At 51.8% G+C, this 27,578-nt stretch overlaps 1 protein-coding gene across 37 annotated transcripts; it reads right to left on the bottom strand.

The window, feature by feature from the left end:
* Positions 1-385: 385 nt before the first annotated feature.
* On the bottom strand, positions 386-27,578 carry LOC132330144 (deleted in malignant brain tumors 1 protein-like). 37 transcript variants are annotated; one of them, XM_059852118.1, is made up of 41 exons: positions 27,417-27,578; positions 25,081-25,392; positions 23,524-23,967; positions 23,093-23,389; positions 22,492-22,662; positions 22,240-22,275; positions 21,806-22,117; positions 21,243-21,284; positions 20,178-20,489; positions 19,701-19,742; positions 18,894-19,205; positions 18,412-18,534; positions 17,787-17,822; positions 17,353-17,664; positions 16,928-16,969; positions 16,176-16,487; positions 15,782-15,823; positions 15,027-15,338; positions 14,550-14,591; positions 13,781-14,092; positions 13,299-13,421; positions 12,675-12,710; positions 12,241-12,552; positions 11,847-11,888; positions 11,092-11,403; positions 10,589-10,711; positions 9,964-9,999; positions 9,530-9,841; positions 9,136-9,177; positions 8,381-8,692; positions 7,987-8,028; positions 7,232-7,543; positions 6,838-6,879; positions 6,099-6,410; positions 5,601-5,723; positions 5,013-5,042; positions 4,097-4,247; positions 3,574-3,785; positions 3,174-3,346; positions 2,140-2,528; positions 386-1,502 (listed from the first exon to the last, which is right to left on the bottom strand). In XM_059852118.1, exons 1-41 carry the CDS (start codon positions 27,469-27,471, stop codon positions 1,217-1,219), a joined length of 7,590 nt encoding a protein of 2,529 aa, XP_059708101.1. In that variant the 5' UTR covers positions 27,472-27,578; the 3' UTR covers positions 386-1,216. The 37 variants fall into 37 exon arrangements, with proteins under 37 accessions (XP_059708101.1, XP_059708102.1, XP_059708104.1 ...); XM_059852119.1 differs by having other exon boundaries at positions 22,492-22,659; XM_059852121.1 differs by having other exon boundaries at positions 23,093-23,344.

Below are 27,578 nucleotides of genomic sequence, written 5' to 3'. Positions count from 1 at the left end.
GCCACAAATCCAGTGCTATGGTGAGGTAAATTTTAACATTTCCTTTCCAGAGATGATCCATTCTCACCAAATTAAATCTTCCTTCCTTTCAATGAACCTTGAAATATTTCTTGGTGCCTCACTCACATTTTCACTTCAGCTCACAAAATTTTGAGGCATTAGATGAATGGTTTTAGAATGATGTGAGAGAAGAATCAAAGAGGAGAAAAATGATAAAATAATTGTGCTAAACAACTTATGGCATGAAAGTTGAAATTGTTTCTTAATCCTTTAAGAGGTGTTAGGACTACAAAGCTGTTCTAAGGCATTGTAGCAGAATTTATTATATCAAACAGATGTACTCTTCAACACAGTAAAACATTTGTATTTTAAGCACAGACATTAATTGGAGAGACAAAATAGATTTATTGCTTTGTAAACATTCCTTCCTTTGATTATAAATTACACTGCTCACAGAACAGATTCATTTTAGCTTGGAAATCTCTGCATTTTATAAATAAGTGCAGACCCATCATTGTTTCAATGAGAAATGTAGCACTAAAAGCAATACTCAGTAATTAGAATATTGTATAGCTATAATTCTTGTTGCTAGAAGAGCCCAACCCTATGAGTGAAATTTTTTGGGGTTTGATCTCAGTGTATTGAAGGTCAAGGCACAAAGATCTCCAGTTTTAAAGGGATGGCTCCCAGATCAAAGTCAGAAATAAGCAAACTCACAGATTCATTGCTTTCAACTATTTGGATAGGCTTCATATTAGCAGGGACAACAACTCAACTAAACAAACTTCATAAGCAGAACACAACTGAGGGAATGAAATATCTCTCAAGAAGTCGGGGAATTTGCTCCCAGCTGGGTGTCATGGAATCATGGGATCATTTAAGTTAGAAAAGATCTTTAAGGTTATTGAGTCCTACCATTAAACTAGCAGAGATAAGTCCACCAATAAACCATATCCCCAAGTGCCATCAAATCCACAATCAGACTGGAGCTAATTAGCACAAATCAAGGAGTACTAAAAAGGATTACAGGGAACTGTCCTTCAGGACAGCCAGAGAAGTTACACTTTTTAAAATGTGGGTGAAAGCAGAAGCTTGTAAGGTGTCGATCTCTTCCTTTTCATGGCAAAGTTGACAAAAGCAGATTTCAGTGAGAGGCGACAGAGCTGTGGCTTTTCCTGGAGCCCGTTGGTCACCCTGGAGCAAACGTGAGAGAAATTTATTCATCTTTCCCGGTGCTCCCACTGGGAGCATCCCCTCCTCGGAGCTGAAGGGGCCCAACCACCACATCCACTTGTTCCTCAGCAGGGCTGGTGTCTCTCTTGGCCCTGGAGCTGCAGCCCTGGTAGCAGTGGGAGGAGTAGTCCCCGAGCCTGCAGACCAGCATCTGGCACTTGAGGTACACCGACGGGTGCCGGCTCATGAACTCGAAGGCGTTAAACTTGAACCGAGCAAAGTGGCTGGAAGGGGAGTAGTAGGTGGCATAGGAAGAATCTCTAGGACACCTAGAAAGGAGTAAAAGAAGGGGATTAGTCTTCACAGATGCACACATGCTCATTCCTGCAAAATTAAAATTCAAATTATTCCATTTGTTATGATGAATTCCAGATTAAAACTGAATTATGTCATAGTCAGGTACTAGGAAAGCAGTGGGATAAAAATGTAACCTTCATAGCACAGTATGAAATTAAAAAATATAGACTTTTTAAATTACTATGAAGCAGCTGGAGGGTTGGCAACTCTTCTTCTTTTTCCAAGATAAGGACACTTTAAGTGATGAAGAGGGAACAAACAGATTGTTTGTAATGTCAGTGTTATACAAGGCATAAAAATTAGTGTGATGCTTGATGTTTTACAAAAATATTCACCTCCTAGGATGACAATTCCTACTGCCAGTTTTCAGTGTGTCATCTACTTTTCTGCCACTACTTCAAATATTTTTCACAGGACAAAGAAATGAAATGAAAGCAAGGTCCAAATATAATTTCTTATTTCCAAGCTCATACTGCACAAATAAAAAAAAATCAAAGACCACTTTTCCCAGCCTGTTGACAGGGAGTTCTAACCCCATTCAGATTGGCTGTATTATTTAAAATAAATGTGGATGACAGGTGTGCTTCTAGCTTTGAAGACAGCTCCTACCTGTTCCTGACTAGGTAATAGGCCAGCGTGTTAAAATCACGAGGGTCAGGTGATGCCACACACGTGTCCACAACCACCTTCAGGTTTGGGTCTGAGCTGTGAAGACAGGCTTGCAGGTAGAGGTTTTGGTTGAGGTCGATGTAGTAGGGGGAGCCGCGCACTTGGCGCCGGAACGCCGGGGACTCGTAGAAGGTGATGTTCATGTTGTATCTTCCAAACTGGTACTCGTCCACATCCACGGTGTCCTCAGCAGCATACACCACCTGCTGCCAGCTCTTCCTCAGCATTTTGCAGCTGACGTGCAGGTTGATGTTCTTCTTCCTCCTGATTATGTACCCGGAAGATGCGACCCTGATGGTGTTGGAGTAGTTGATCGTGTCGTTGTTCTCCTGTTGAACCATGCAATTTAAAATCAGGAATTGTGCTTTTGTCACGTGTCACTGTGATATTTCCTGAAAAATCCCTTCGCCAGGATTTCTTCTCCTGGGAATATGAGAAGCCTCAGCTTCTCCTGTGCATGCTGCTCTGGAATGTGGTTGCAGATTGTTTACCCAAACACATGAATTGTTTTTACTTAATGACCAATCACCATCACCTGTGTTGGACTCTGAGGAATCAGTTGTGAGTTTTTATTATTCATTCTTGTTAAGCCTTCTGACTGTATCCTTCTCTTTCTTTAGTATAGTTTTAGTATGGCATAGTGTGGCATAGTATGGCATAGTATGGCATAGTATAGTATAGTATAGTATAGTATAGTATAGTATAGTATAGTATAGTATAGTATAGTATAGTATAGTAGAGTAGAGTAGAATAGAATAGAATAGAATAGAATAGAATAGAATAGAATAGAATAGAATAGAATAGAATAGAATAGAATAGAATAGAATAGAATAGATCAGCCTTCTGAGAACATGGAGTCAGATTCCTCATCTCTCACCTCAAGTTGGGGACCCCTCACAAACACCACAGTCACGTTCCATCCAAGTTTTGCCAAGCTTAACTATGCAATTGAGTGCCCAAAACAGGGAGTTTACCTCTTGCATGGTCCCACAGCCATTGTAGGGAATGTTGAATACCACCTCCTGTGAGGTGACTGTGGGTCTGCAGCGACTGTCCTTCAGGGTGACCCTCTGTGCTGAGTAGCCCTGAGACTGGAGGTAGCCTCTGCTGACCACTACGTGCATGTAGTCTGGCAAGCACTGAATGGCTGGTGGAAGAGGAAGGTACAATATATTTGGGACTTTAGGTATTTGGTCATGATTAGAGGCAGGTTTTTTCTGAATTTAGAAGTCAGGCAGTTCCCACCCCAACCCACTCTATTTCACGCACATCATTCAGTTTTCACAACAATCTTTAAATTGACACAGATATTTATTCTGCACACAACAGCAATAAATAGGCTTGTCTGTTGGGAAACACTGGCCAGGAACTTACTGGTGTTGTGACCTGCTGGAATGGAGGAGTAGTAAGCCTGAAAACCTCTGAAGGAGTATCTGGAATCGCTGTGGAAGCGAACACTCATCATGTTTGAAGAGGACACATATGTGGGAAAGGAACCAGAACAGAATCTCCCAAGAAGAGGGGAAGAGTGGAGAGGTCCATCATAAACTTCAATGTAGTCGTGTTGGCATGTCCCACTTTGCATCCTGTTAGAAAAACATCAGCACCTTGTCAAATCCATTTCAGAAACTCTGATTTCACTGCCTAACATGTGATAAAGTCTTTCAGCATGTAAAGTTTTCTCAGCACAAATTTAATTTGGCTTTTATGCAGCTCTAGCAGAAACTGGTGAGTAAAAAGTGCAGCATCAATCCAGATTTTGATCTGGTCTTCCAACTGTGGATGTTACTGGAAGTATCTTTAAAACTGGGAAGGTTGCTTGTTTCAGATAAGATCTCAAAGTTCTCAAGTAAGTTTTGACTTTGATATTTGCCCAGGGAATCAAGGTTTTACTTACACAATATCTCTAAATGTGAGCGTTACACGGAAATTGTTCTCCACTTGTATTTCCCACGCGCAGTCGGCGTCATTTGGATAATTTCCAGGATAGTTGGGACTCTGCAGCACCCCAGAGGGATCTGAGACTGAGCCACCACAAAAATAAGGTGCTGCAGAAAGAAATGGGAAAGAATTTACTCACAGTAACCTCTGCAAAAGTGTACTTGAGCTGTGCGTGCCTCATCCACTGCTATTGAAAAACAGGTCCCCTGCTGACTGCAGGTGGTACTATAGGAGCTGAGTCAAAACTAATATTTGTTTTTGCTTTAGGTTTGCTTTCATGTTGGGTTTGGAATTCCCTCAGGGGTGGATTTCCATCCGTGGTGTCAGACTACCCTCTTCAGGCTGGGCTGGTAACACCTGGATGCTTTCTGCCCCTTTTTAGAGTTGTGGTCCATTCTGGGAGGTGTCATGACACTTGAAATGGAAGCACTTTGCTCAACAGACAGCCTCTCATCAGTTACTCTGCTGCTTCTCTTTACTCCCTTAAGGTCTTTGGAGGGTAATTAAGTTGCAAGTTTTCTAGAAAACTGCAATTTTCTGGTCTCAGACTGAAATAAGCACTTCAGGCTGCTGCAAGAAGTCCCAAGTACAAAGCTGCAAAAAGCTTTAGTATTCCTGCCAACATGAATGACATAATTCTTGCCACAGTAATCCTAAAAGTGTCTTTGTAGGAAGGTGAGCACAACCTTTGAATATAAATGCTTCAAGATGTGACATTTAAAGATGAAAACCCATTTTATATTCTGCTTGAAAAAGATCACTCACACTTGCAGCAATATCGTCATAGAGACAAAAGACAAATTTACAGAAATGTGCAGCAGGGAGACAGACCACAAATTAGCAAGGTGAGAAGAGCCACAGCAGAGCATTACCTGGTGGAGGTGTTGAGGTGGCCACTGGAGCTGTGGGTATGAAGGAAGAAGAGACACATGTGAGACATGCAATTCATGAGAAAGGAACTGGGGCCAGGACATGGCCTCACCTTGAGGCACAGAGTGACAAAATGGGGATCAGAGAGAGGCAGGGAAGTGGAAACAGGGGATGAGGCACAGAGGGCCAGGAGCTCTATGGGAGACCCAGTTGCAAGCACTGCAAATGACCATATTCTCAATTCTTCTGATCATATCCCAAACACCAGAGTGCATCTAGAAAACAACGCTGGTACGAGCAATGCAAGAAGTGAAGGGATTGATCCCTGGGCCTGATACTCCTGGTTGCAGTGGGAAACAATCCCTCTGCAGAGTTTCATTAAACCAGCAGCGGCTGCAGAGTTCCTGGACTCAAAGCACAGCTGTCCCATTTGCCAGCTCTTCCCCATGCTCTGTTTGCATCCCCACTTGAGTTTGGGGTGACCTAACAGGAGAGGCCCAGGGCTGGGAGACTGCCTGCAGTGCAATCTGCTCTGGCAAGGGAGATGAGGAACAGTGGGGAGGGCAGTGTGTGAGAGTGGACAGGGTTACCTGGTGTGCTGCTCTTTGCTGTGCTAGCCACTGTGCTAGTGGTGGTCAGCAGTGCTGGGCTGGATTCCTCAGTTGTGGCAGGGGCTGGTACTGTGCTGTTCAGTTCCAGAAGGGTGGATGTCTCTGTAAGTTGGGGAGGTGATGAGTTCAATGGCAGTGGCCATGAAAAGCAGAGCTAGAGGCCTAATGCCAGGAAATAGGGTGGAGCTCTTTCCCTCCTTTCTCCCATCCTGGCACCAGCTGGACTTGTCCCCAATCCTGCCCCATCATCCCCAAAGAGCAATCCCTCAATCCACATCATTGCCCTATCAGTGGATGCCAACAGCAGGAATTGTGGAGATCCTGCTGTTCCCTGTGTTTGCAGCAATGGGGATTTTGGATGGCATGGGCTTGAGTCCCAGGCAGCAGAAGAGCCCAGCCTCACCTCTGCCCTGGCCCAACACTAAATCATCTTAGAATGATATGTAAAAAAGCCTGAGTTCCCTGCTGGCCACTCACCTGCACAGATGACACTGGCATCCTCCACGTGCCTGCAGTTGTGCACGCCCCAGCCGCTGTGCCGGCACATCTGGAGGGAGGGCTCATCCCCGCGGCACTGCACGTCGTCCAGGAAGATGCGGCCGGTGCCCGGGCCAAAGCGAGCGTTGCCTGGGGCTCCCAGGGGCTGGCCACATCCCAGCTGCTGGCACACCACCTGGGCATCCCGCAGGTCCCACTGGTCGTCACACACCGTGCCCCAGGTGCTGCCGTCGTACAGCTCCACGCGGCCCTCGCAGCCGTTCCTGCCGCCCGACAGCCGCACACTGGGCCCTGCCACGCAGCACAAGGCATTGGTTTGAGTCCCTCCACCCCAGCATCCACAGCTCCCACCACCTCCCCTACTGTTTTGGAGACCATGATCTGTGGTGATACAGACTGTGAAGACTAAGGGGACAGTGGCTGAGGAAAGGCCCAGGGTATGGAGATGGCACAGGTGCCCTGTCCAGTGACCTACTGGATCTGCCTGGAGACAGAGATGGTCAAGACCCTGTGTCATGTGCAGAAAAGCCCTCTGCCTGCCGTGCATGTGGCCCACTGAGAGAGGGGGAGATTCTTGCAGCCTGGAGATGACCGGGGAATAGGGGAACAGTAGCATTGCACCAACCAGGATCAAACCCGTTGAACTCCCCTCTTCCCGTATTGTGCCAGATTTGGGCTGGCTTTAAAATTGGGCCAAGGATGGGTGAGCTGGACTTACCTGTTGTGAGTTGCCATTGAGTAGGAGGGTTTGGCTCAGGGGCTGCAACAAAGAACAAGGAGTGAACAAATGGGCAGTGAATTCAGCTGGATTGTAACAATGAATTGACATCGACATGGACACTGACATGGACGAAGATGTGGACATGGATGTGAAAATCGAGGCTGTAGGATGAAAAGGGGATACGAGCATTGACTTCTGTCCAGCCTTTCCCACATCCAGACACCAGCCTGATGTGCTCCTAGTCCTGCTCAATCTTTCCCACTCCACAATCTCTCCTTCTGCTTTTTGCCACCTTGTCACTCAGCCCAAGCTCTCTGCCATGCGAAGTCAGCATGCCTACCTTCAGTGGAGGAGCCCAAAACCCTCCAGTTGGATTCTGCTGGCCACTCACCTGCACAGATGACACTGGCATCCTCCACGTGCCCGCAGTTGTGCACGCCCCAGCCGCTGTGCCGGCACATCTGGAGGGAAGGCTCATCCCCGTGGCACTGCACGTCATCCAGGAAGATGCGGCCGGAGCCCGGGCCAAAGCGAGCGTTGCCTGGGGCTCCCAGGGGCTGGCCACAGCCGAGCTGCTGGCACACCACCTGGGCATCCTGCAGGTCCCACTGGTCGTCACACACCGTGCCCCAGGTGCTGCCGTCGTACAGCTCCACGCGGCCCTCGCAGCCGTTCCTGCCGCCCGACAGCCGCACGCTGGGCCCTGCCACGCAGCACAAGGCATTGGTTTGAGTCCCTCCACCCCAGCATCCACAGCTCCCACTACCTCTTCTACTGTTTTGGAGATTTGGTCACAGTGACCATGGTCTGTGGTGGTGCAGACTCTGAAGACTACGCGAGGACAGTGGCTGAGGAAAGACCCAGGGTATGGGGATGGCTCATGTGCACTGTCCAGTGACCTACTGGATCTGCCTTAGGACAGAGATGGTCAAGACCCTGTGTCATGTGCAGAAAAGCCCTCTGCCTGCCATGCATGTGGCCCACTGAGAGAGGGGGAGATTCTTGCAGCCTGGAGATGACCGGGGAATAGGGGAACAGTAGCATTGCACCAACCAGGATCAAACCCGTTGAACTCCCCTCTTCCCGTATTGTGCCAGATTTGGGCTGGCTTTAAAATTGGGCCAAGGATGGGTGAGCTGGATTTACCTGTTGTGAGTTGCCATTGAGGAGGAGGGTTTGGCTCAGGGGCTGCAACAAAGAACAGAGAGTGAACAAATGGGCAGTGAATGTAGCTGGATTGTAACAATGAATTGACATCGACATGGACACTGACATGGACATGGATGTGGACATGGACACGAAAATCGAGTCTGTAGGATGAAAAGGGGACATGAGCATTGACTTCTGTCCAGCCTTTCCCACATCCAGACACCAGCCTGATGTGCTCCTAGTCCTGCTCAATCTTTCTCACTCCACAATCTCTCCTTCTGTTTTTTGCCACCTTGTCACTCAGCCCAAGCTCTCTGCCATGCGAAGTCAGCATGCCTACCTTCAGTGGAGGAGCCCAAAACACTCCAGTTGGATTCTGCTGGCCACTCACCTGCACAGATGACACTGGCATCCTCCACGTGCCCGCAGTTGTGCACGCCCCAGCCGCTGTGCCGGCACATCTGGAGGGAAGGCTCATCCCCGCGGCACTGCACGTCGTCCAGGAAGATGCGGCCGGTGCCCGGGCCAAAGCGAGCGTTGCCTGGGGCTCCCAGGGGCTGGCCACAGCCCAGCTGCTGGCACACCACCCGGGCATCCTGCAGGTCCCACTGGTCGTCACACACCGTGCCCCAGGTGCTGCCATCGTACAGCTCCACGCGGCCCTCGCAGCCGTTCCTGCCGCCCGACAGCCGCACGCTGGGCCCTGCCACGCAGCACAAGGCATTGGTTTGAGTCCCTCCACCCCAGCATCCACAGCTCCCACTACCTCTCCTACTGTTTTGGAGATTTGGTCACAGTGACCATGGTCTGTGGTGGTGCAGACTCTGAAGACTACGCGAGGACAGTGGCTGAGGAAAGACCCAGGGTATGGAGATGGCACATGTGCACTGTCCAGTGACCTACTGGATCTGCCTGGGGACAGAGATGGTCAAGACCCTGTGTCATGTGCAGAAAAGCCCTCTGCCTGCCATGCATGTGGCCCACTGAGAGAGGGGGAGATTCTTGCAGCCTGGAGATGACCGGGGAATAGGGGAACAGTAGCATTGCACAGACCAGCATCAAACCCGTTGAACTCCCCTCTTCCCGTATTGTGCCAGATTTGGGCTGGCTTGAAAAGTGGGCCAAGGATGAGTGAGCTTCACTTACCTGTTGTGAGTTGCCATTGAGGAGGAGGGTTTGGCTCAGGGGCTGCAACAAAGAACAGAGAGTGAACAAATGGGCAGTGAATTCAGCTGGATTGTAACAATGGATTGACATCGACATGGACACTGACATGGACATGGATGTGGACATGGACACGAAAATCGAGGCTGTAGGATGAAAAGGGGATACGAGCATTGACTTCTGTCCAGCCTTTCCCACATCCAGACACCAGCCTGATGTGCTCCTAGTCCTGCTCCATCTTTCCCATTCCACAATCTCTCCTTCTGTTTTTTGCCACCTTGTCACTCAGCCCAAGCTCTCTGCCATGAGAAGTCTGCATGCCTACATTCAGTGCAGGAGCCCAAAACCCTCCAGTTGGATTCTGCTGGCCACTCACCTGCACAGATGACACTGGCATCCTCCACGTGCCCGCAGTTGTGCACGCCCCAGCCGCTGTGCCGGCACATCTGGAGGGAGGGCTCATCCCCGCGGCACTGCACGTCGTCCAGGAAGATGCGGCCGGAGCCCGGGCCAAAGCGAGCGTTGCCTGGGGCTCCCAGGGGCTCTCCACAGCCCAGCTGCTGGCACACCACCTGGGCATCCCGCAGGTCCCACTGGTCGTCACACACCGTGCCCCAGGTGCTGCCGTCGTACAGCTCCACGCGGCCCTCGCAGCCGTTCCTGCCGCCCGACAGCCGCACGCTGGGCCCTGCCACGCCGCACAGGGACAAGGACGAGCTCACACCAGCCCGGCACTCTGCTCTGCCCACATGGGCCATTGCAACAGGGCTGCTGCATGGCCAGGCATGGGGCTGGGGGGGCTGGCATTACCTGTGGAGTATGGCCTGGATGTGGTGGGTGCTGGAGCTGCGGATGTAAGGAAGAATTTGGAGTCAATGACAAAGGTATCATACAGAGTCATCACAATATCATACAGATGAGTGTAGCCCATTTCTAGGAGCCCTGTCCTGTGATTCCTACAACATCTTGGAGAGCTCTTTCACTCATCTCAAATCACCCTCCTGACTATGCTGTTTCACACAGGACCCCCATGTACACAGAGACCTCTCCTGAATGTCAAAATATTTAAGGCAGCATCTTCCTTTCCTCCTCCCACACCCCTGGTGCCAGAGCATGTCTAGGAAATAGTTCTGGTACTACCTATGCAGGACATGAGGCAGTTAAGGCAGAATGAATTTTTTGCTCCTGGTTGCAATGAGAGGCAATCCCTCTGCAGAGTTTCATTAAACCAGCAGCAGCTGCAGAGTTCCTGGACTCAAAGCACAGCTGTCCCATTTGCCAGCTCTTCCCCATGCTCTGTTTGCATCCCCACTTGAGTTTGGGGTGGCCTAACAGGAGAGGCCCAGGGCTGGGAGACTGCCTGCAGTGCAATCTGCTCTGGCAAGGGAGATGAGGAGCAGTGGGGAGGGCAGGGAGTGAGAGTGGACAGGGTTACCTGGTGTGCTGCTCTTTGCTGTGCTAGCCACTGTGCTAGTGGTGGTCAGCAGTGCTGGGCTGGACTCCTCAGTTGTGGCAGGGGCTGGTGCTGTGCTGTTCAGTTCCAGAAGGGTGGATGTCTCTGTAAATTGGGGAGGTGATGAGTTCAATGGCAGTGGCCATGAAAAGCAGAGCTAGAGGCCTAATGCCAGGAGAGGGTGGAGCTCTTTCCCTCCTTTCTCCCATCCTGGCACCAGCCGGACTTGTCCCCAATCCTGCCCCATCCTCCCCAAAGAGCAATCCCTCAATCCACAGCATTGGGTGGTGTGCCATCAGTGGATGCCAACAGCAGGAATTGTGGAGATCCTGCTGTTCCCTGTGTTTGCAGCAATGGGGATTTTGGATGGCATGGGCTTGAGTCCCAGGCAGCAGAAGAGCCCAGCCTCACCTCTGCCCTGGCCCAACCCTAAATCATCTTAGAATGATATGTAAAAAAGCCAGAGTTCCCTGCTGGCCACTCACCTGCACAGATGACACTGGCATCCTCCACGTGCCCACAGTTGTGCACGCCCCAGCCGCTGTGCCGGCACATCTGGAGGGAGGGCTCATCCCCGCGGCACTGCACGTCGTCCAGGAAGATGCGGCCGGATCCCGGGCCAAAGCGAGCGCTGCCTGGGGCTCCCAGGGGCTGGCCACAGCCGAGCTGCTGGCACACCACCTGGGCATCCCGCAGGTCCCACTGGTCGTCACACACCGTGCCCCAGGTGCTGCCGTCGTACAGCTCCACGCGGCCCTCGCAGCCGTTCCTGCCGCCCGACAGCCGCACGCTGGGCCCTGCCACGCAGCACAAGGCATTGGTTTGAGTCCTTCCACCCCAGCATCCACATCTCCCACCACCTCCCCTACTGTTTTGTAGATTTGGTCACAGTGACCATGGTCTGTGGTGGTGCAGACTCTGAAGACTACGCGAGGACAGTGGCTGAGGAAAGACCCAGGGTATGGGGATGGCTCATGTGCACTGTCCAGTGACCTACTGGATCTGCCTTAGGACAGAGATGGTCAAGACCCTGTGTCATGTGCAGAAAAGCCCTTTGCCTGCCGTTCATGTGGCCCACTGAGAGAGGGGGAGATTCATGCAGCCTGGAGATGACCGGGGAATAGGGGAACAGTAGCATTGCACCAAACAGGATCAAACCCGTTGAACTCCCCTCTTCCCGTCTTGTGCCAGAATCGGGCTGGCTTTAAAATTGGGCCAAGGATGGGTGAGCTGGACTTACCTGTTGTGAGTTGCCATTGAGGAGGAGGGTTTGGCTCAGGGGCTGCAACAAAGAACAGAGAGTGAACAAATGGGCAGTGAATGCAGCTGGATTGTAACAATGAATTGACATCGACATGGACACTGACATGGACATGGATGTGGACATGGACACGAAAATCGAGTCTGTAGGATGAAAAGGGGACATGAGCATTGACTTCTGTCCAGCCTTTCCCACATCCAGACACCAGCCTGATGTGCTCCTAGTCCTGCTCAATCTTTCTCACTCCACAATCTCTCCTTCTGTTTTTTGCCACCTTGTCACTCAGCCCAAGCTCTCTGCCATGAGAAGTCAGCATGCCTACCTTCAGTGGAGGAGCCCAAAACACTCCAGTTGGATTCTGCTGGCCACTCACCTGCACAGATGACACTGGCATCCTCCACGTGCCCGCAGTTGTGCACGCCCCAGCCGCTGTGCCGGCACATCTGGAGGGAGGGCTCATCCCCTCGGCACTGCACGTCGTCCAGGAAGATGCGGCCGGAGCCCGGGCCAAAGCGAGCGTTGCCTGGGGCTCCCAGGGGCTGGCCACAGCCCAGCTGCTGGCACACCACCCGGACATCCTGCAGGTCCCACTGGTCGTCACACACCGTGCCCCAGGTGCTGCCATCGTACAGCTCCACGCGGCCCTCGCAGCCGTTCCTGCCGCCCGACAGCCGCACGCTGGGCCCTGCCACGCCGCACAGGGACAAGGACGAGCTCACACCAGCCCGGCACTCTGCACTGCCCACATGGGCCACTGCAACAGGGCTGCTGCATGGCCAGGCATGGGGCTGGGGGGGCTGGAATTACCTGTGGAGTATGGCCTGGATGTGGTGGGTGCTGGAGCTGTGGATGTAAGGAAGAATTGGTGTCAATGACAAAGGTTCCATATGGAGTCATCACAATGTTAAGCAGATGGGTGTAGCCCATTTCTAGGAGCCCTGTCCTGTGATTCCTACAACATCTTGGAGAGCTCTTTCACTCATCTCAAATCACCATCCTGACTTTGCTGTTTCACGCAGGACCCCCATGTACACAGAGACCTCTCCTGAATGTCAAAATATTTAAGGCAGCATCTTCCTTTCCTCCTCCCATACCCCTGGTGCTAGAGCATGTCTAGGAAATAGTTCTGGTACTACCTATGCAGGACATGAGGCCGTTAAGGCAGAATTAATTTTTTGCTCCTGGTTGAAATGAGAGGCAATCCCTCTGCAGAGTTTCATTAAACCAGCTGCGGCTGCAGAGTTCCTGGACTCAAAGCACAGCTGTCCCATTTGCCAGCTCTTCCCCATGCTCTGTTTGCATCCCCACTTGAGTTTGGGGTGGCCTAACAGGAGAGGCCCAGGGCTGGGAGACTGCCTGCAGTGCAATCTGCTCTGGCAAGGGAGATGAGGAGCAGTGGGGAGGGCAGTGAGTGAGAGTGGACAGGGTTACCTGGTGTGCTGCTCTCTGCTGTGCTAGCCACTGTGCTAGTGGTGGTCAGCAGTGCTGGGCTGGACTCCTCAGTTGTGGCAGGGGCTGGTGCTGTGCTGTTCAGTTCCAGAAGGGTGGATGTCTCTGTAAGTTGGGGAGGTGATGAGTTCAATGGCAATGGTCATGAAAACAGAGCTGGAGGCCTAATGCCAGGAGAGGGTGGAGCTCTTTCCCTCCTTTCCCCCATCCTGGCACCAGCCAGACCTGTCCCCAGACCTGCCCCATCCTCCATGAAGAATGATCCCTCAATCCACATCATTGCCCTATCAGTGGATACCAACAGCAGGAATTGTGGAGATCCTGCTGTTCCCTGTCTGTGCAAGAATTGGGATTTTGGATGGCATGGGCTTGAGTCCCATGCAGGAGAAGAGCTCAGCCTCACCTCTGCCCTGGCCCAACCCAAAACCCTGCAAAGAACCCTGAGTTCCCTGCTGGCTACGCACCTGCACAGATGACACTGGCATCCTCCACGTGCCCGCAGTTGTGCACGCCCCAGCCGCTGTGCTGGCACATCTGGAGGGAGGGCTCATCCCCGCGGCACTGCACGTCGTCCAGGAAGATGCGGCCGGAGCCCGGGCCAAAGCGAGCGTTGCCTGGGGCTCCCAGAGGCTGGCCACAGCCCAGCTGCTGGCACACCACCTGGGCATCCCGCAGGTCCCACTGGTCATCACACACCGTGCCCCAGGTGCTGCCGTCGTACAGCTCCACGCGGCCCTCGCAGCCGTTCCTGCCGCCCGACAGGCGCACGCTGGGCCCTGCCACGCCGCACAGGGACAAGGAGAAGGACAGTTTTCCACCAGCTCTGTACCTGTAGCCCCGAACTTCCCAACTGCTTTTCAGATATTGCCACAGTGGCCCTGGTGTGGAGTAGTGCAGAGCCAAAGGTGCTCAGGAGATTTGTGACCGAGGATAGACTCTAGGCATAGAGACAGCAGTCTAGCCCTGTCCAGGGACCTGTTGGTGTCTTCTTGGAGCTGCCTGGTTGCAGAAGTCATGGATTCACTGAGGCATTTCCAGAAAAACTCTTTGCAACCCTTGGGAGCAAACCAACCCCAGTGGGGACCCTTCAAGCACTCTGGGGTTGTCACAGGCCAAGGAGGTCAGCAGCCTTGCACTGAGCAGGGTCAGCACTGTTGGACTCCCCTTTTCTCATCTTGTGCCTGGCTGGGCCTCACTTAGAAACTGGGTATAAGTTGGGTGAGCAGGACCTACCTGTTGTGAGTGGCCATTGAGAAGGAGTGGTTGGATTGGCGGCTGCAAAGAAGAAGAGGGAGTGAAAAAAATCATAGTGAGGCTCGTGGCAGTGTATGGACTTGGTTGTGGACATGGTCATGAACATGGACATGAAAATTCAGGCTGTAGGACTAAGGGAGAAGAGAGCTTGGGTCCTGCCTCTTCTCTTGTTCCTCTACTAGCCGGACCTGTTCCCAGTCCTGCCCCATCCTCCCCAAAGAACAATTCCACCGTCCTGCTCTTTGCCCCCTCATTTAGCCTCTAAAGCAGGAAGTATGGAATACCCAGTGTGCCCTCTCTGTGTAAAAATGTGTCTTTTGCATTGCAGAGGATTCAGCCACTAGTGTCAAAAGACCCCTGGTGGCAGCCTCTGCCCAGGCCCTACCAGGGTAGCTCAGCTTGGCTGTTCCCAGAGAACCCAGAACACACTTAGGGTGTGTGCAAAAGGCCACGCACCTGCACAGATGACACTGGCATCCTCCACATGCCCGCAGTTGTGCACGCCCCAGCCACTGTGCCGGCACATCTGGAGGAAGGGCTCATCCCCTCGGCACTGCACGTCGTCCAGGAAGATGTGGCCGGAGCCCGGGCCAAAGTGTGCATTTTGTGGGGCATCCAGGGGCTCTCCACAGCCCAGCTGCTGGCACACCACACGGGCATCCTGCAGGTCCCACTGGTCGTCACACACCGTGCCCCAGGTGCTGCCGTCGTACAGCTCCACGCGGCCCTCGCAGCCATTCCTGCCGCCCGACAGCCGCACGCTGGGCCCTGCCACGCAGCACAAGGCATTGGTTTGAGTCCCTCCACCCCAGCATCCACAGCTCCCACCACCTCCCCTACTGTTTTGGAGGATTGGTCACAGTGACCATGGTCTGTGGTGGTGCAGACTCCGAAGACTAAGAAGGGACAGTGGCTGAGGAAAGGCCCAGGGTATGGGGATGGCTCATGTGCACTGTCCAGTGACCTACTGGATCTGCCTGGGGACAGAGATGGTCAAGACCCTGTGTCGTGTGCAGAAAAGCCCTCTGCCTGCCGTGCATGTGGCCCACTGATAGAGGGGGAGATTCTTGCAGCCTGGAGATGACCGGGGAATAGGGGAACAGTAGCATTGCACCGACCAGGATCACACCCGTTGAACTCCCCTCTTCCCGTATTGTGCCAGATTTAGGCTGGCTTTAAAATTGGGCCAAGGATGGGTGAGCTGGACTTACCTGTTGTGACTTGCCATTGAGGAGGAGGGTTTGGCTCAGGGGCTGCAACAAAGAACAGAGAGTGAACGAATGGGCAGTGAATTCAGCTGGATTGTAACAATGGATTGACATCAACATGGACACTGACATGGACATGGATGTGGACATGGACATGAAAATCGAGGCTGTACGATGAAAAGGGGACATGAGCATGGACTTCTGTCCAGCCTTTCCCACATCCAGACACCAGCCTGATGTGCTCCTAGTCCTGCTCAATCTTTCCCACTCCACAATTTCTCCTTCTGCTTTTTGCCACCTTGTCACTCAGCCCAAGCTCTCTGCCATGAGAAGTCAGCATGCCTACCTTCAGTGGAGGAGCCCAAAACACTCCAGTTGGATTCTGCTGGCCACTCACCTGCACAGATGACACTGGCATCCTCCACATGCCCGCAGTTGTGCACGCCCCAGCCGCTGTGCCGGCACATCTGGAGGGAGGGCTCATCCCCGCGGCACTGCACGTCATCCAGGAAGATGCGGCCGGAGCCCGGGCCAAAGCGAGCGCTGCCTGGGGCTCCCAGAGGCTGGCCACAGCCCAGCTGCTGGCACACCACCTGGGCATCCCGCAGGTCCCACTGGTCGTCACACACCGTGCCCCAGGTGCTGCCGTCGTACAGCTCCACGCGGCCCTCGCAGCCGTTCCTGCCGCCCGACAGCCGCACACTGGGCCCTGCCACGCCGCACAAGGCATTGGTTTGAGTCCCTCCACCCCAGCATCCACAGCTCCCACTACCTTCCCTACTATTTTGGAGATTTGGTCACAGTGACCATGATCTGTGGTGGTGCAGACTCCGAAGACTAAGAAGGGACAGTGGCTGAGGAAAGGCCCAGGGTATGGAGATGGCACATGTGCCCTGTCCAGTGACCTACTGGATCTGCCTGGGGACAGAGGTGGTCAAGACCCTGTGTCATGTGCAGAAAAGCCCTCTGCCTGCCATGCATGTGGCCCACTGACAGAGCGGGAGATTCTTGCAGCCTGGAGATGACATGGGAATAAGGGAACAGCAGCATTGCACCGACCAGGATCGAAGCCGTTGAACTCACTTCTCCTATTGTGCCATATTCGGGCTGGCTTTAAAATTGGTCCTAAGCTGGGTGAGCTGGACTTACCTGTTGTGAGTTGCCATTGAGGAGGAAGGTTTGGCTCAGGGGCTGCAACAAAGAACAGAGAGTGAACAAATGGACAGTGAATTCAGCTGGATTATAACAATGGATTGACATGGACATGGACATGGGCATGGACGAAGATGTGGATATGGATGTGGACATGGACATGGATATGCATGTGCATGTGGATATGGATGTGAAAACTCAGGCTGTATGACTAAAAGGGAATCGAACATGGAGTCCTTTTCAGCTTTCCCCCATCTAGATACAAGTGTGACATTCTCCCAATCCTGTTCCATCTTTCCCACTCCACAATCTATCGACCTGCTTTTTGCCACCCTGTCACGCAGTCCTAGTTCTGCCAAGAGAAGTCAGCATGCCTGCCTTCAGTGGAGGAACCCTTCAGAAGGATTCTGCTGGCCACTCACCTGCACAGATGACACTGGCATCCTCCACGTGCCTGCAGTTGTGCACGCCCCAGCCGCTGTGCCGGCACATCTGGAGGGAGGGCTCATCCCCTCGGCACTGCACGTCGTCCAGGAAGATGCGGCCGGAGCCCGGGCCAAAGCGAGCGTTGCCTGGGGCTCCCAGAGGCTGGCCACAGCCCAGCTGCTGGCACACCACCCGGGCATCCCGCAGGTCCCACTGGTCGTCACACACCGTGCCCCAGGTGCTGCCGTCGTACAGCTCCACGCGGCCCTCGCAGCCGTTCCTGCCGCCCGACAGCCGCACGCTGGGCCCTGCCACGCCGCACAGGGACAAGGACGAGCTCACACCAGCCCGGCACTCTGCTCTGCCCACATGGGCCACTGCAACAGGGCTGCTGCATGGCCAGGCATGGGGCTGGGGGGGCTGGAATTACCTGTGGAGTATGGCCTGGATGTGGTGGGTGCTGGAGCTGTGGATGTAAGGAAGAATTTGGAGTCAATGACAAAGGTATCATACAGAGTCATCACAATATCATACAGATGAGTGTAGCCCATTTCTAGGAGCCCTGTCCTGTGATTCCTACAACATCTTGGAGAGCTCTTTCACTCATCTCAGATCACCATCCTGACTTTGCTGTTTCACACAGGACCCCCATGTACACAGAGACCTCTCCTGAATGTCAAAATATTTAAGGCAGCATCTTCCTTTCCTCCTCCCACACCCCTGGTGCCAGAGCATGTCTAGGAAATAGTTCTGGTACTACCTATGCAGGACATGAGGCAGTTAAGGCAGAATGAATTTTTTGCTCTTGGTTGCAATGAGAGGCAATCCCTCTGCAGAGTTTCATTAAACCAGCAGCAGCTGCAGAGTTCCTGGACTCAAAGCACAGCTGTCCCATTTGCCAGCTCTTCCCCATGCTCTGTTTGCATCCCCACTTGAGTTTGGGGTGGCCGAACAGGAGAGGCCCAGGGCTGGGAGACTGCCTGCAGTGCAATCTGCTCTGGCAAGGGAGATGAGGAGCAGTGGGGAGGGCAGTGAGTGAGAGTGGACAGGGTTACCTGGTGTGCTGCTCTTTGCTGTGCTAGCCACTGTGCTAGTGGTGGTCAGCAGTGCAGGGCTGGACTCCTCAGTTGTGGCAGGGGCTGGTGCTGTGCTGTTCAGTTCCAGAAGGGTGGATGTCTCTGTAAGTTGGGGAGGTGATGAGTTCAATGGCAATGGTCATGAAAACAGAGCTGGAGGCCTAATGCCAGGAGAGGGTGGAGCTCTTTCCCTCCTTTCCCCCATCCTGGCACCAGCCAGACCTGTCCCCAGACCTGCCCCATCGTCCATGAAGAATGATCCCTCAGTCCACATCATTGCCCTATCAGTGGATGCCAACAGCAGGAATTGTGGAGATCCTGCTGTTCCCTGTCTGTGCAAGAATTGGGATTTTGGATGGCATGGGCTTGAGTCCCATGCAGGAGAAGAGCTCAGCCTCACCTCTGCCCTGGCCCAACCCAAAACCCTGCAAAGAACCCTGAGTTCCCTGCTGGCTACGCACCTGCACAGATGACACTGGCATCCTCCACGTGCCCGCAGTTGTGCACGCCCCAGCCGCTGTGCTGGCACATCTGGAGGGAGGGCTCATCCCCGCGGCACTGCACGTCGTCCAGGAAGATGCGGCCGGAGCCCGGGCCAAAGCGAGCATTGCGTGGGGCTCCCAGGGGCTGGCCACAGCCCAGCTGCTGGCACACCACCCGGGCATCCCGCAGGTCCCACTGGTCATCACACACCGTGCCCCAGGTGCTGCCGTCGTACAGCTCCACGCGGCCCTCGCAGCCGTTCCTGCCGCCCGACAGGCGCACGCTGGGCCCTGCCACGCCGCACAGGGACAAGGAGAAGGACAGTTTTCCACCAGCTCTGTACCTGTAGCCCCGAACTTCCCAACTGCTTTTCAGATATTGCCACAGTGGCCCTGGTGTGGAGTAGTGCAGAGCCAAAGGTGCTCGGGAGATTTGTGACCGAGGATAGACTCTAGGCATAGAGACAGCAGTCTAGCCCTGTCCAGGGACCTGTTGGTGTCTTCTTGGAGCTGCCTGGTTGCAGAAGTCATGGATTCACTGAGGCATTTCCAGAAAAACTCTTTGCAACCCTTGGGAGCAAACCAACCCCAGTGGGGACCCTTCAAGCACTCTGGGGTTGTCACAGGCCAAGGAGGTCAGCAGCCTTGCACTGAGCAGGGTCAGCACTGTTGGACTCCCCTTTTCTCACTGAGCAGGATCAGCACTGTTGGACTCCCCTTTTCTCATCTTGTGCCTGGCTGGGCCTCACTTAGAAACTGGGTATAAGTTGGGTGAGCAGGACCTACCTGTTGTGAGTGGCCATTGAGAAGGAGTGGTTGGATTGGCGGCTGCAAAGAAGAAGAGGGAGTGAAAAAAATCATAGTGAGGCTCGTGGCAGTGTATGGACTTGGATGTGGACATGGTCATGAACATGGACATGAAAATTCAGGCTGTAGGACTAAGGGAGAAGAGAGCTTGGGTCCTGCCTCTTCTCTTGTTCCTCTACTAGCCGGACCTGTTCCCAGTCCTGCCCCATCCTCCCCAAAGGACAATTCCACCGTCCTGCTCTTTGCCCCCTCATTTAGCCTCTAAAGCAGGAAGTATGGAATACCCAGTGTGCCCTCTCTGTGTAAAAATGTGTCTTTTGCATTGCAGAGGATTCAGCCACTAGTGTCAAAAGACCCCTGGTGGCAGCCTCTGCCCAGGCCCTACCAGGGTAGCTCAGCTTGGCTGTTCCCAGAGAACCCAGAACACACTTAGGGTGTGTGCAAAAGGCCACTCACCTGCACAGATGACACTGGCATCCTCCACATGCCCGCAGTTGTGCACACCCCAGCCGCTGTGCCGGCACATCTGGAGGAAGGGCTCATCCCCGCGGCACTGCACGTCGTCCAGGAAGATGTGGCCGGAGCCCGGGCCAAAGTGTGCATTTTGTGGGGCATCCAGGGGCTCTCCACAGCCCAGCTGCTGGCACACCACCTGGGCATCCTGCAGGTCCCACTGGTCGTCACACACCGTGCCCCAGGTGCTGCCGTCGTACAGCTCCACGCGGCCCTCGCAGCCGTTCCTGCCGCCTGACAGCCGCACGCTGGGCCCTGCCACATGGCACAAGACACAACATCAGGGTTCCAACACCGCAGCATCCACAGTCCTTACCACCTCCCTTATTGTTTTGGAGATTTGGTCACAGTGACTTCGATTTGAGGTGGTGGAAACCTGAAGGGACCAAGGAAGGGGAGTGAGAGAGCAAAGGCCTCAGGTGCATGGAAGGCTGATGCATAATGAGCAAGGGTCTGCTGGGGAATCCCATGAGAATGGCCTGGGGGTCCTGGGAGCTGCTGGGGGCATGGGGGCATTTGCCATAAAGCCATTTTTGCACACTAAGATCATGTGACATCCCCCCACACCACTCATACTCCTTGCAGAGGTTTGAGGCTATGGGCCCTGGCAGGGCATCCACAAGGAACTGGCCGCCTCTGCTTGATGACTGACCCGCAACAGTCCTGGCATCAGGACAGATACCTGTGTCTTGGGCTGGACTGGCAAGCACATGGGCTTGAGGGTAGGGATTGCCCCCATCCTCTTGGTACTTGCTGCCCCACAGCCAGGAGCCATGGAGTGTCTGGCAGACCAGGGCTTGGACTCAGCACCACTGCAGCTGCTGCTCTGCTGAGGCTCAGATCCTCCCTGGCAGAAGCCCTCAAATGACCAGACCCTTTGCCATGGGAAGAAGGGACCAGCAGCATTGCAGTGAGCAGGCTCAACATAGCAGGCCCCCTCTCTTCTCCTCTTGGTCTGGGGTGGGGCTCGCTATAAAACTGGAAATATGCTGGGTGGGAAGGAATTACCTGTTGTGTACGGCCCTTGAGCAGGAGGGGTTGGATTGGCAGCTGCAAGGAAAAAAGGGAGTGAATGAAAGAGTACTAAAGGCAGCAAACTTGTGGCAGTGGATGGACCCGGACGAGGACATGGACATGGACATGGACATGGACCCAGACACGGACACGGACATGGACACAGACACGGACATGGCATGGATGTGGGCATGGATATGGACAGGGACTTGGAAATGCCAGGCTCAAGGAATAAAGGGATGAAAGGGCATGGAACTCCTGCCACTGACTTATCCAGACACCAGCCTGACACGTCCCCAGTACAGCCTATGCCGTGATCCCACCAACCTACTCTTTGCAACCACATGGAGCACCTACACCTGTGAGACTGGAGAGCCTGTTCTGACCTCTCTGTGCAAAAATCAGGATTTTGCATGACACGTATTTCAGCACCAGACAGCAGAAAACCCCAGGCTCTCCTCTCTGCCCTGGCTCTGCATGGCTGCTTCCCATGGAGGACACCAGAACCCATCCAGTGTGAGCTGCTGGAGAGCTGATGGTCTCTGCTGGCTACCCACCTGCACAGATGACACTGGCATCCTCCACATGCCTGCAGTTGTGCACGCCCCAGCCACTGTGCCGGCACATCTGGAGGGAGGGCTCATCCCCGCGGCACTGCACGTCGTCCAGGAAGATGTGGCCGGAGCCCGGGCCAAAGTGAGCAGTGTCCAGTGCAGCCAGGGGCTCTCCACAGCCCAGCTGCTGGCACACCACCCGGGCATCCTGCAGGTCCCACTGGTCGTCACACACCGTGCCCCAGGTGCTGCCGTCGTACAGCTCCACGCGGCCCTCGCAGCCGTTCCTGCCGCCCGACAGCCGCACGCTGGGCCCTGCCACGCCGCACAGGGACAAGGACAAGCTCACACCAGCCCCGCACTCTGCTCTGCCCACATGGGCCACTGCAACAGGGCTGCTGCATGGCCAGGCATGGGGCTGGGGGGGCTGGAATTACCTGTGGAGTATGGCCTGGATGTGGTGGGTGCTGGAGCTGTGGATGTAAAGAGAAATGTGGTGTCAGTGACAAAGGTTCCAAACAGATCGGCACATGTCATGCAGATGAATGTAGCCCATTTCTAGGAGCCCCTGTCCTATGATTCCTACAGCATCCTGCAGAGGATCTCTCATCTCTTTCACTCATCTGAAATGACCGTCTTGACTTTGCTGTTTCACACACTGAACAGTGAGTGAGAGTGGACAGGGTTACCTGGTGTGCTCCTTTCCTCTCTTGCAATCCCTGCTGTAGTCTCCATCTCTGCTGAGGTGGTTGTCACTGCTGAGGTGGCTGTCTCTGCTGAGGCTGTTGTCTCTGCTGAGGCTGTCATCTGTGCTATGAAGGTTGTTTCCTTTATCTTCTGCTCTATCATGGGCATCCCTGCTAGGGAGGTAATTCTTACAGTGACCACAGCATTTGGTATGATAGGCAAGAATGGATGATTAATGCTTGTAGAGAGGGTGAAGCTCTGTCCAGTCTTTTCCCATAGAGACACCAACTCAAAGTGCCCTGAGTCCTTCCCCAGCCTCCCAGCTCTGTCACTCTTCTGAAACCCTTTTCCTTCAGGCCAGGAGAGTCTGCTGTGCTCTCTTTGTGCAAACAGGACTATTTCTTGGCACATGCTCAGCTCACCAAGCGACAGAAAGCACCAATGTTGCTGCTTTGCCCCACATGTTCCAAGAGAGGTCAGCATGGCTGCTTCCAAGGGAGGGCACCAAAATCCACCAGTGGGACATGTGCCAGAGGTTAGGGTCACTCAATAAAGGGATCAGGAGCATTTAGGAGACCAGTGAGTGAGAGATGACAGGTTTACCTGGTGTGCTCTTCTCTGCTCTCATAGCTGGTTTCTCTGAGGTGCCCAACAATGATGAGGTTATCATCCTTGCGAATGTGGTTGTCTCTGGTGAGGTTGTCATCTCTGCTGGTCTGGACGTCACTGCTGAGGTGGACATCTCTGGTATGCTACTGGGTAGCACTGGGGTGGTCATCTCTGCTGAGGTGGATGTCTCTGGCATGCTAGCGTGTAGCGCTGTGCTGGTCGGGTATGCTGGGCTGGATGCTCCTGCTAAGGAGGTCATTAGTGCAGTAGCAATGGACATGAAAAGCAGAGCTGGACAAATAATGGGGGAAGAGAGCATGGAACGCTCTCATGTCATTTTGGGAGTCTGTCTGCAGTGCAGTCAGGTCTGGGAAGGAAGTCCAGGGGCGCTAAAGAGGACACTGAGTGACAGTGGACAGGGTTACCTGTTGTGCTCTCCTCCACTGGGTTGACCATATCAGGCAGTGAGTACAGCAGTGGTAGGGCAGAGGATGACACTTCTATTTCTGGTAAAGTTGACATCTCTCTCATGGTCGTTTGCCGTGGGTTGGATGTGACTTCTAGGGTTGTCATTGGCACTGTGGTTGCCCTCTCTGCTAGGAAGGATGTCTCTGCATTGGAGGTTGGTGGCACCATGGAGGTTGTCTGCCATGGGGTTGTCTTCTCCTCTGTGTTGGTTGTTAATCCAGTTGTGGCCATCTCCCATGGGGATGCCATCTCCTCTGTGAAGACTGTTGATGCTGGCATCGATGTCTCTCCTAGAGACATCATTGATTCTGTGGGTGTTGTCCCTCCTGTGGATGTTGTCTCCAGTGCTGAATCTGTTGTATATGTTGTTGTTGGCTCTGCTTGTTTTGAATCAGACTCCTCTGTGAAAAAAAAAGAAGAAAAACACCCCCCACATGAGCACTGTGCAATGGATATGTCTGTGTGGTAGCTACAAACCCAGATCCTCAAGGATGAACTGAAATCAAGAGCAATTACTCTGATGGGATAGTCCTTCTTATCTGGGGTCAATGGAGAGAATGGAGGTGGGTAACAGCCAATTTAAAATTTTTATTGGAAGGAAATGTGGAAAACTGCAATATTGATACAAAACACCTGAACAGTCTGTTGTCCTCAGCAATGCTCAGCTCATGATGATCAGCTGTTAATACATGAGAAAATAAGATACAAATAACCCACAATCTCCTAAAAGATAATGGTAAAGTAAAATGAACACAGCAAGGTGAAAGAGTACTCAAAATGGATGGATATTTGCAAAGGAAAAAGGCATTAATGGACCTAAACAAAGGAAGACTTGAAAAATATAGAAACAATCCAAAGTGAATTGTGAGCTATGACAATCTGAGCTGTGATTGTGAAATTATTATTGCCCATAAGAAATCCATTAAGAATTCACCTAACCCCATGCTTCCTTGATAAACATTGCCTATCAGACATAGCTTTGTCACTAATTTTGAACTGTTTCCTTATTTGCCACTGCCAGGTGATTAGATGGAACAATTGTCCTGCATATCTGCAATGTATATCTGATCCTTGGGGTTTTTAATTGCTTTGCATGGATGAGCAAGTGCAGTTTTTACATAATGAGAAAAAACACAAATCAGTGGGGGGATAGAATATAAGAAAATAAAGATAGTATAGAAAGTAATTTTACCCCTAAGGAGTTGCAGCTGGGCCAATTATCAAAGATTAGAAATAGGCCTGACTTTAACAGCCACAGCTGTAACCAATGAGAAGAGTGGGCTGGCTGGTTGAAAAGGGAACTGGAGCCTGCTGGCTCTTTGTGAAGAAAAAAGAGGCAGTGCTCTGAGGAGCTGCCCACGAGAAAACACCAAGAAGGCGTGAAGCTTTTGTGATAAGGAGACAACAGTATGGAACCCCTGCAATAAGATGACAACACAAATCCATGCTGGTTCTGCAGGGTCAATGGAATGAAAGGACAGGATTGGGGGGGGAGAAAAAAAATGTGGGAGTACCTGAACAGACAACAGAAGCATCTTCATAGTGGCCACAGTTGTGGATCCTCCACCCTGTGTGATTGCAGCGCAGCAAGGACACCTCATTTCCGCTGCACCTCACATTGTCCAGCACGATGTCACCTGAGCCTTGCCCGAAGTAGGCACTTCCCAGAGCTGCAATGGCCCTGCCACACCCCAGCTGCCTGCACACAACCTGGGCGTCAGCGAGGTCCCAGAAGTCATCACAAACTGTCCCCGACCGTCCCCGGTAGTAGATCTCAACGCGACCTTCACACCGGTGCCTGCCGTTCACCAGATGGACGTAGGGAGCTTTGGGAGAGAGGGCATAGGCACAAAACAGTCAGGGAGATAGGCTGGAAGGGACTGGGAGGAGCATCTGTTCTGGCTTCTTCCCCTTTTGTCCCTAGAAGGTGTTGCCCAGCCCAGTACTAAGTGTCTGTGAGGAGAGAGGTGATTTGTTCATTTTTTATTCCTCTCTTCCAGTTCTCCAAATCAGCCACGTGTGTTTTATGCAAGATCCCTGCAGTAAAGTTAGGCAGCAGGCTAAGCATAAGCGGTTTAAGCAAGAAAAGAAATTTTTGGGACAAGTTTAAGGACGTAAAGTCCACACATCACCAAATCCTATAGCTTATAAGAGTAACTTTAGTGGAAGAATTCCACCAAATGTTCTACAGAATGGATGATGGTCTCAACAGGATTATAAAGATTTCAATAGGAGTTCAGTGGCTTTGTTTCTTATGTACCAGTAAAATTTATTACATTTTGAAGTAAAGAAATAACCTATCCTGTATACAGCTGGTTACTGCATTCATTCAGGTAAAGCCCATCTGCTTTTCAGTTTTATATGTCTTGTTTAGACATTGTGGTGTGACCAGCATGAAAATCCTGACTTTAGAGATCCATTTTTGGTGAAGAAGTTTATTAAAAGCTTTACTATCAAGTGTAAGCAAGCAAATAAATGTTTTAACTTTGGATTTGCAGTATTTACACTCTGGAAATCAAAATGTACAGCTGCACTTGTTATATTTTATATTGCTGCCAAGTATATATTTACCTTATTATTAAACACTAAGTCATCCAAAGCAAAACAAATTTCAGAAGTTAACACCTCCAGGATTTCTTCACTGCACCTAATTCTTTGCTATTGATCCAGAAGTACAGTCAAGATGGTGACCAAACTAAATTTGCCCTGATTTGTATGACTTTCAAAGGGCAAAGCTGTAAAAGTGCCCCTTGACTTATATCTGACTTGTTTCTTCAAATATCTACTTGAACATGCACATTTTTGAACCCTACTCACAGGGTTTTTGAGAGGTGAAACAGCAAACCTGGCAAAAAGTCAGAGTGGGATTAGGAAATTAAAGCCAACCTAAGCCAGTTTTATTTGCTTTCATTCAAGGGCTGTCATCACTGTGAGAGCATAACCATCAGCTGGGGATGAAATTGGATAGGCTGAATCCTTCCTCACACTTCAAAGGTATCAAAAAGACAAAAGCCTGTGATTATACAAATACAGCAAATGCTCTGCTTGGGACACAGAGGCAGAGAGCAGAGCTAGAGCAGCCAGAGTGAGATGAGTTATCACCAGAAAAGCAGGAGACAGATGGAGAGAATTGATGAGGTGAATAGTGGCAATGTAAATTATCATCACGAAGCTTAAATAACTCATTAGAAAAGTCATCAGCAATTATTCTAAAGATATACACAGAACTGTTAACTCAAAGTCACCCAAACCACTCAGGAGATAGAAAGTAATCATGGAAGGAAAAATTCTACAATCATAAAAGAAGTTGAACTAAAAGTATTTAATCTCTTATAACTTTTAGATGTCCATAATTTAACCACAGTGCTAGAATGTGAAAACCTAACTTCATATTATATTTTGTTAAATTGTGCATAATACCAAGAATAACCAAATAATACAAGCAATATTAAATATATAGCATATGTGTGCACACGTATACTCTGGAATAAAATACACATGGAAAATAAGTAAAGAAATAAATCTTTCCATGATTTTTAAGTCAGATTTCTGGAACTGGAAGAATACCTCCTACACGGCTTACTCACAGACACAATTCTTGCAATGATATAAGGCACTAAGATGAGTAGGACCCTGTAGCAGCAAAATGAGCTCCACAAAATGGTTCAAATAATTTTTATCATCCACTCTGATTAGTTCATAATTTCAGTAGAACAAAACTCTGCTCTTTCATCCAATTCCTAATCTTTTGCCCAAACCAATACCAGCCTGAATTTAATTTCTGCTCTTGGAATCCAAGCAGTCTTTATAATTTTTTTTATGTGCCCTGGAACAAGTCTAAGTCTTTTACCTGTTTTGGCCTCCAGAATTGCTGGACCCAACAAGAGAAGCCATGCCAAAATCATGGTGGTACCCACCTCACCAGGTGTTGTTGGTAAGGAGGACCTCACAATATATACTCTATTTCTGAAGGGGAGTGGCTCTCCAGGTCTCTTTTTCTTCAACAGAACAA

Source organism: Haemorhous mexicanus, chromosome 7, assembly GCF_027477595.1.
Source record: "Haemorhous mexicanus isolate bHaeMex1 chromosome 7, bHaeMex1.pri, whole genome shotgun sequence".
NCBI lineage: Eukaryota > Metazoa > Chordata > Aves > Passeriformes > Fringillidae > Haemorhous > Haemorhous mexicanus.
This window is presented reverse-complemented; position numbering and strand designations above follow the sequence as displayed.

Bases quoted from the DNA above. Each gene is read 5' to 3' on its own strand.
- LOC132330144 (XM_059852118.1), bottom strand. From the start codon at position 27,471: ATGATTTTGGCATGGCTTCTCTTGTTGGGTCCAGCAATTCTGGAGGCC. The intron at 12,711-13,298 runs GTAACCCTGTCC...TTACATCCACAG, and splicing joins AGCAGAGAGCAGCACACCAG to CTCCAGCACCCACCACATCC. The intron at 5,043-5,600 runs GTAACCCTGTCC...TCATACCCACAG, and splicing joins AGCAAAGAGCAGCACACCAG to CTCCAGTGGCCACCTCAACA.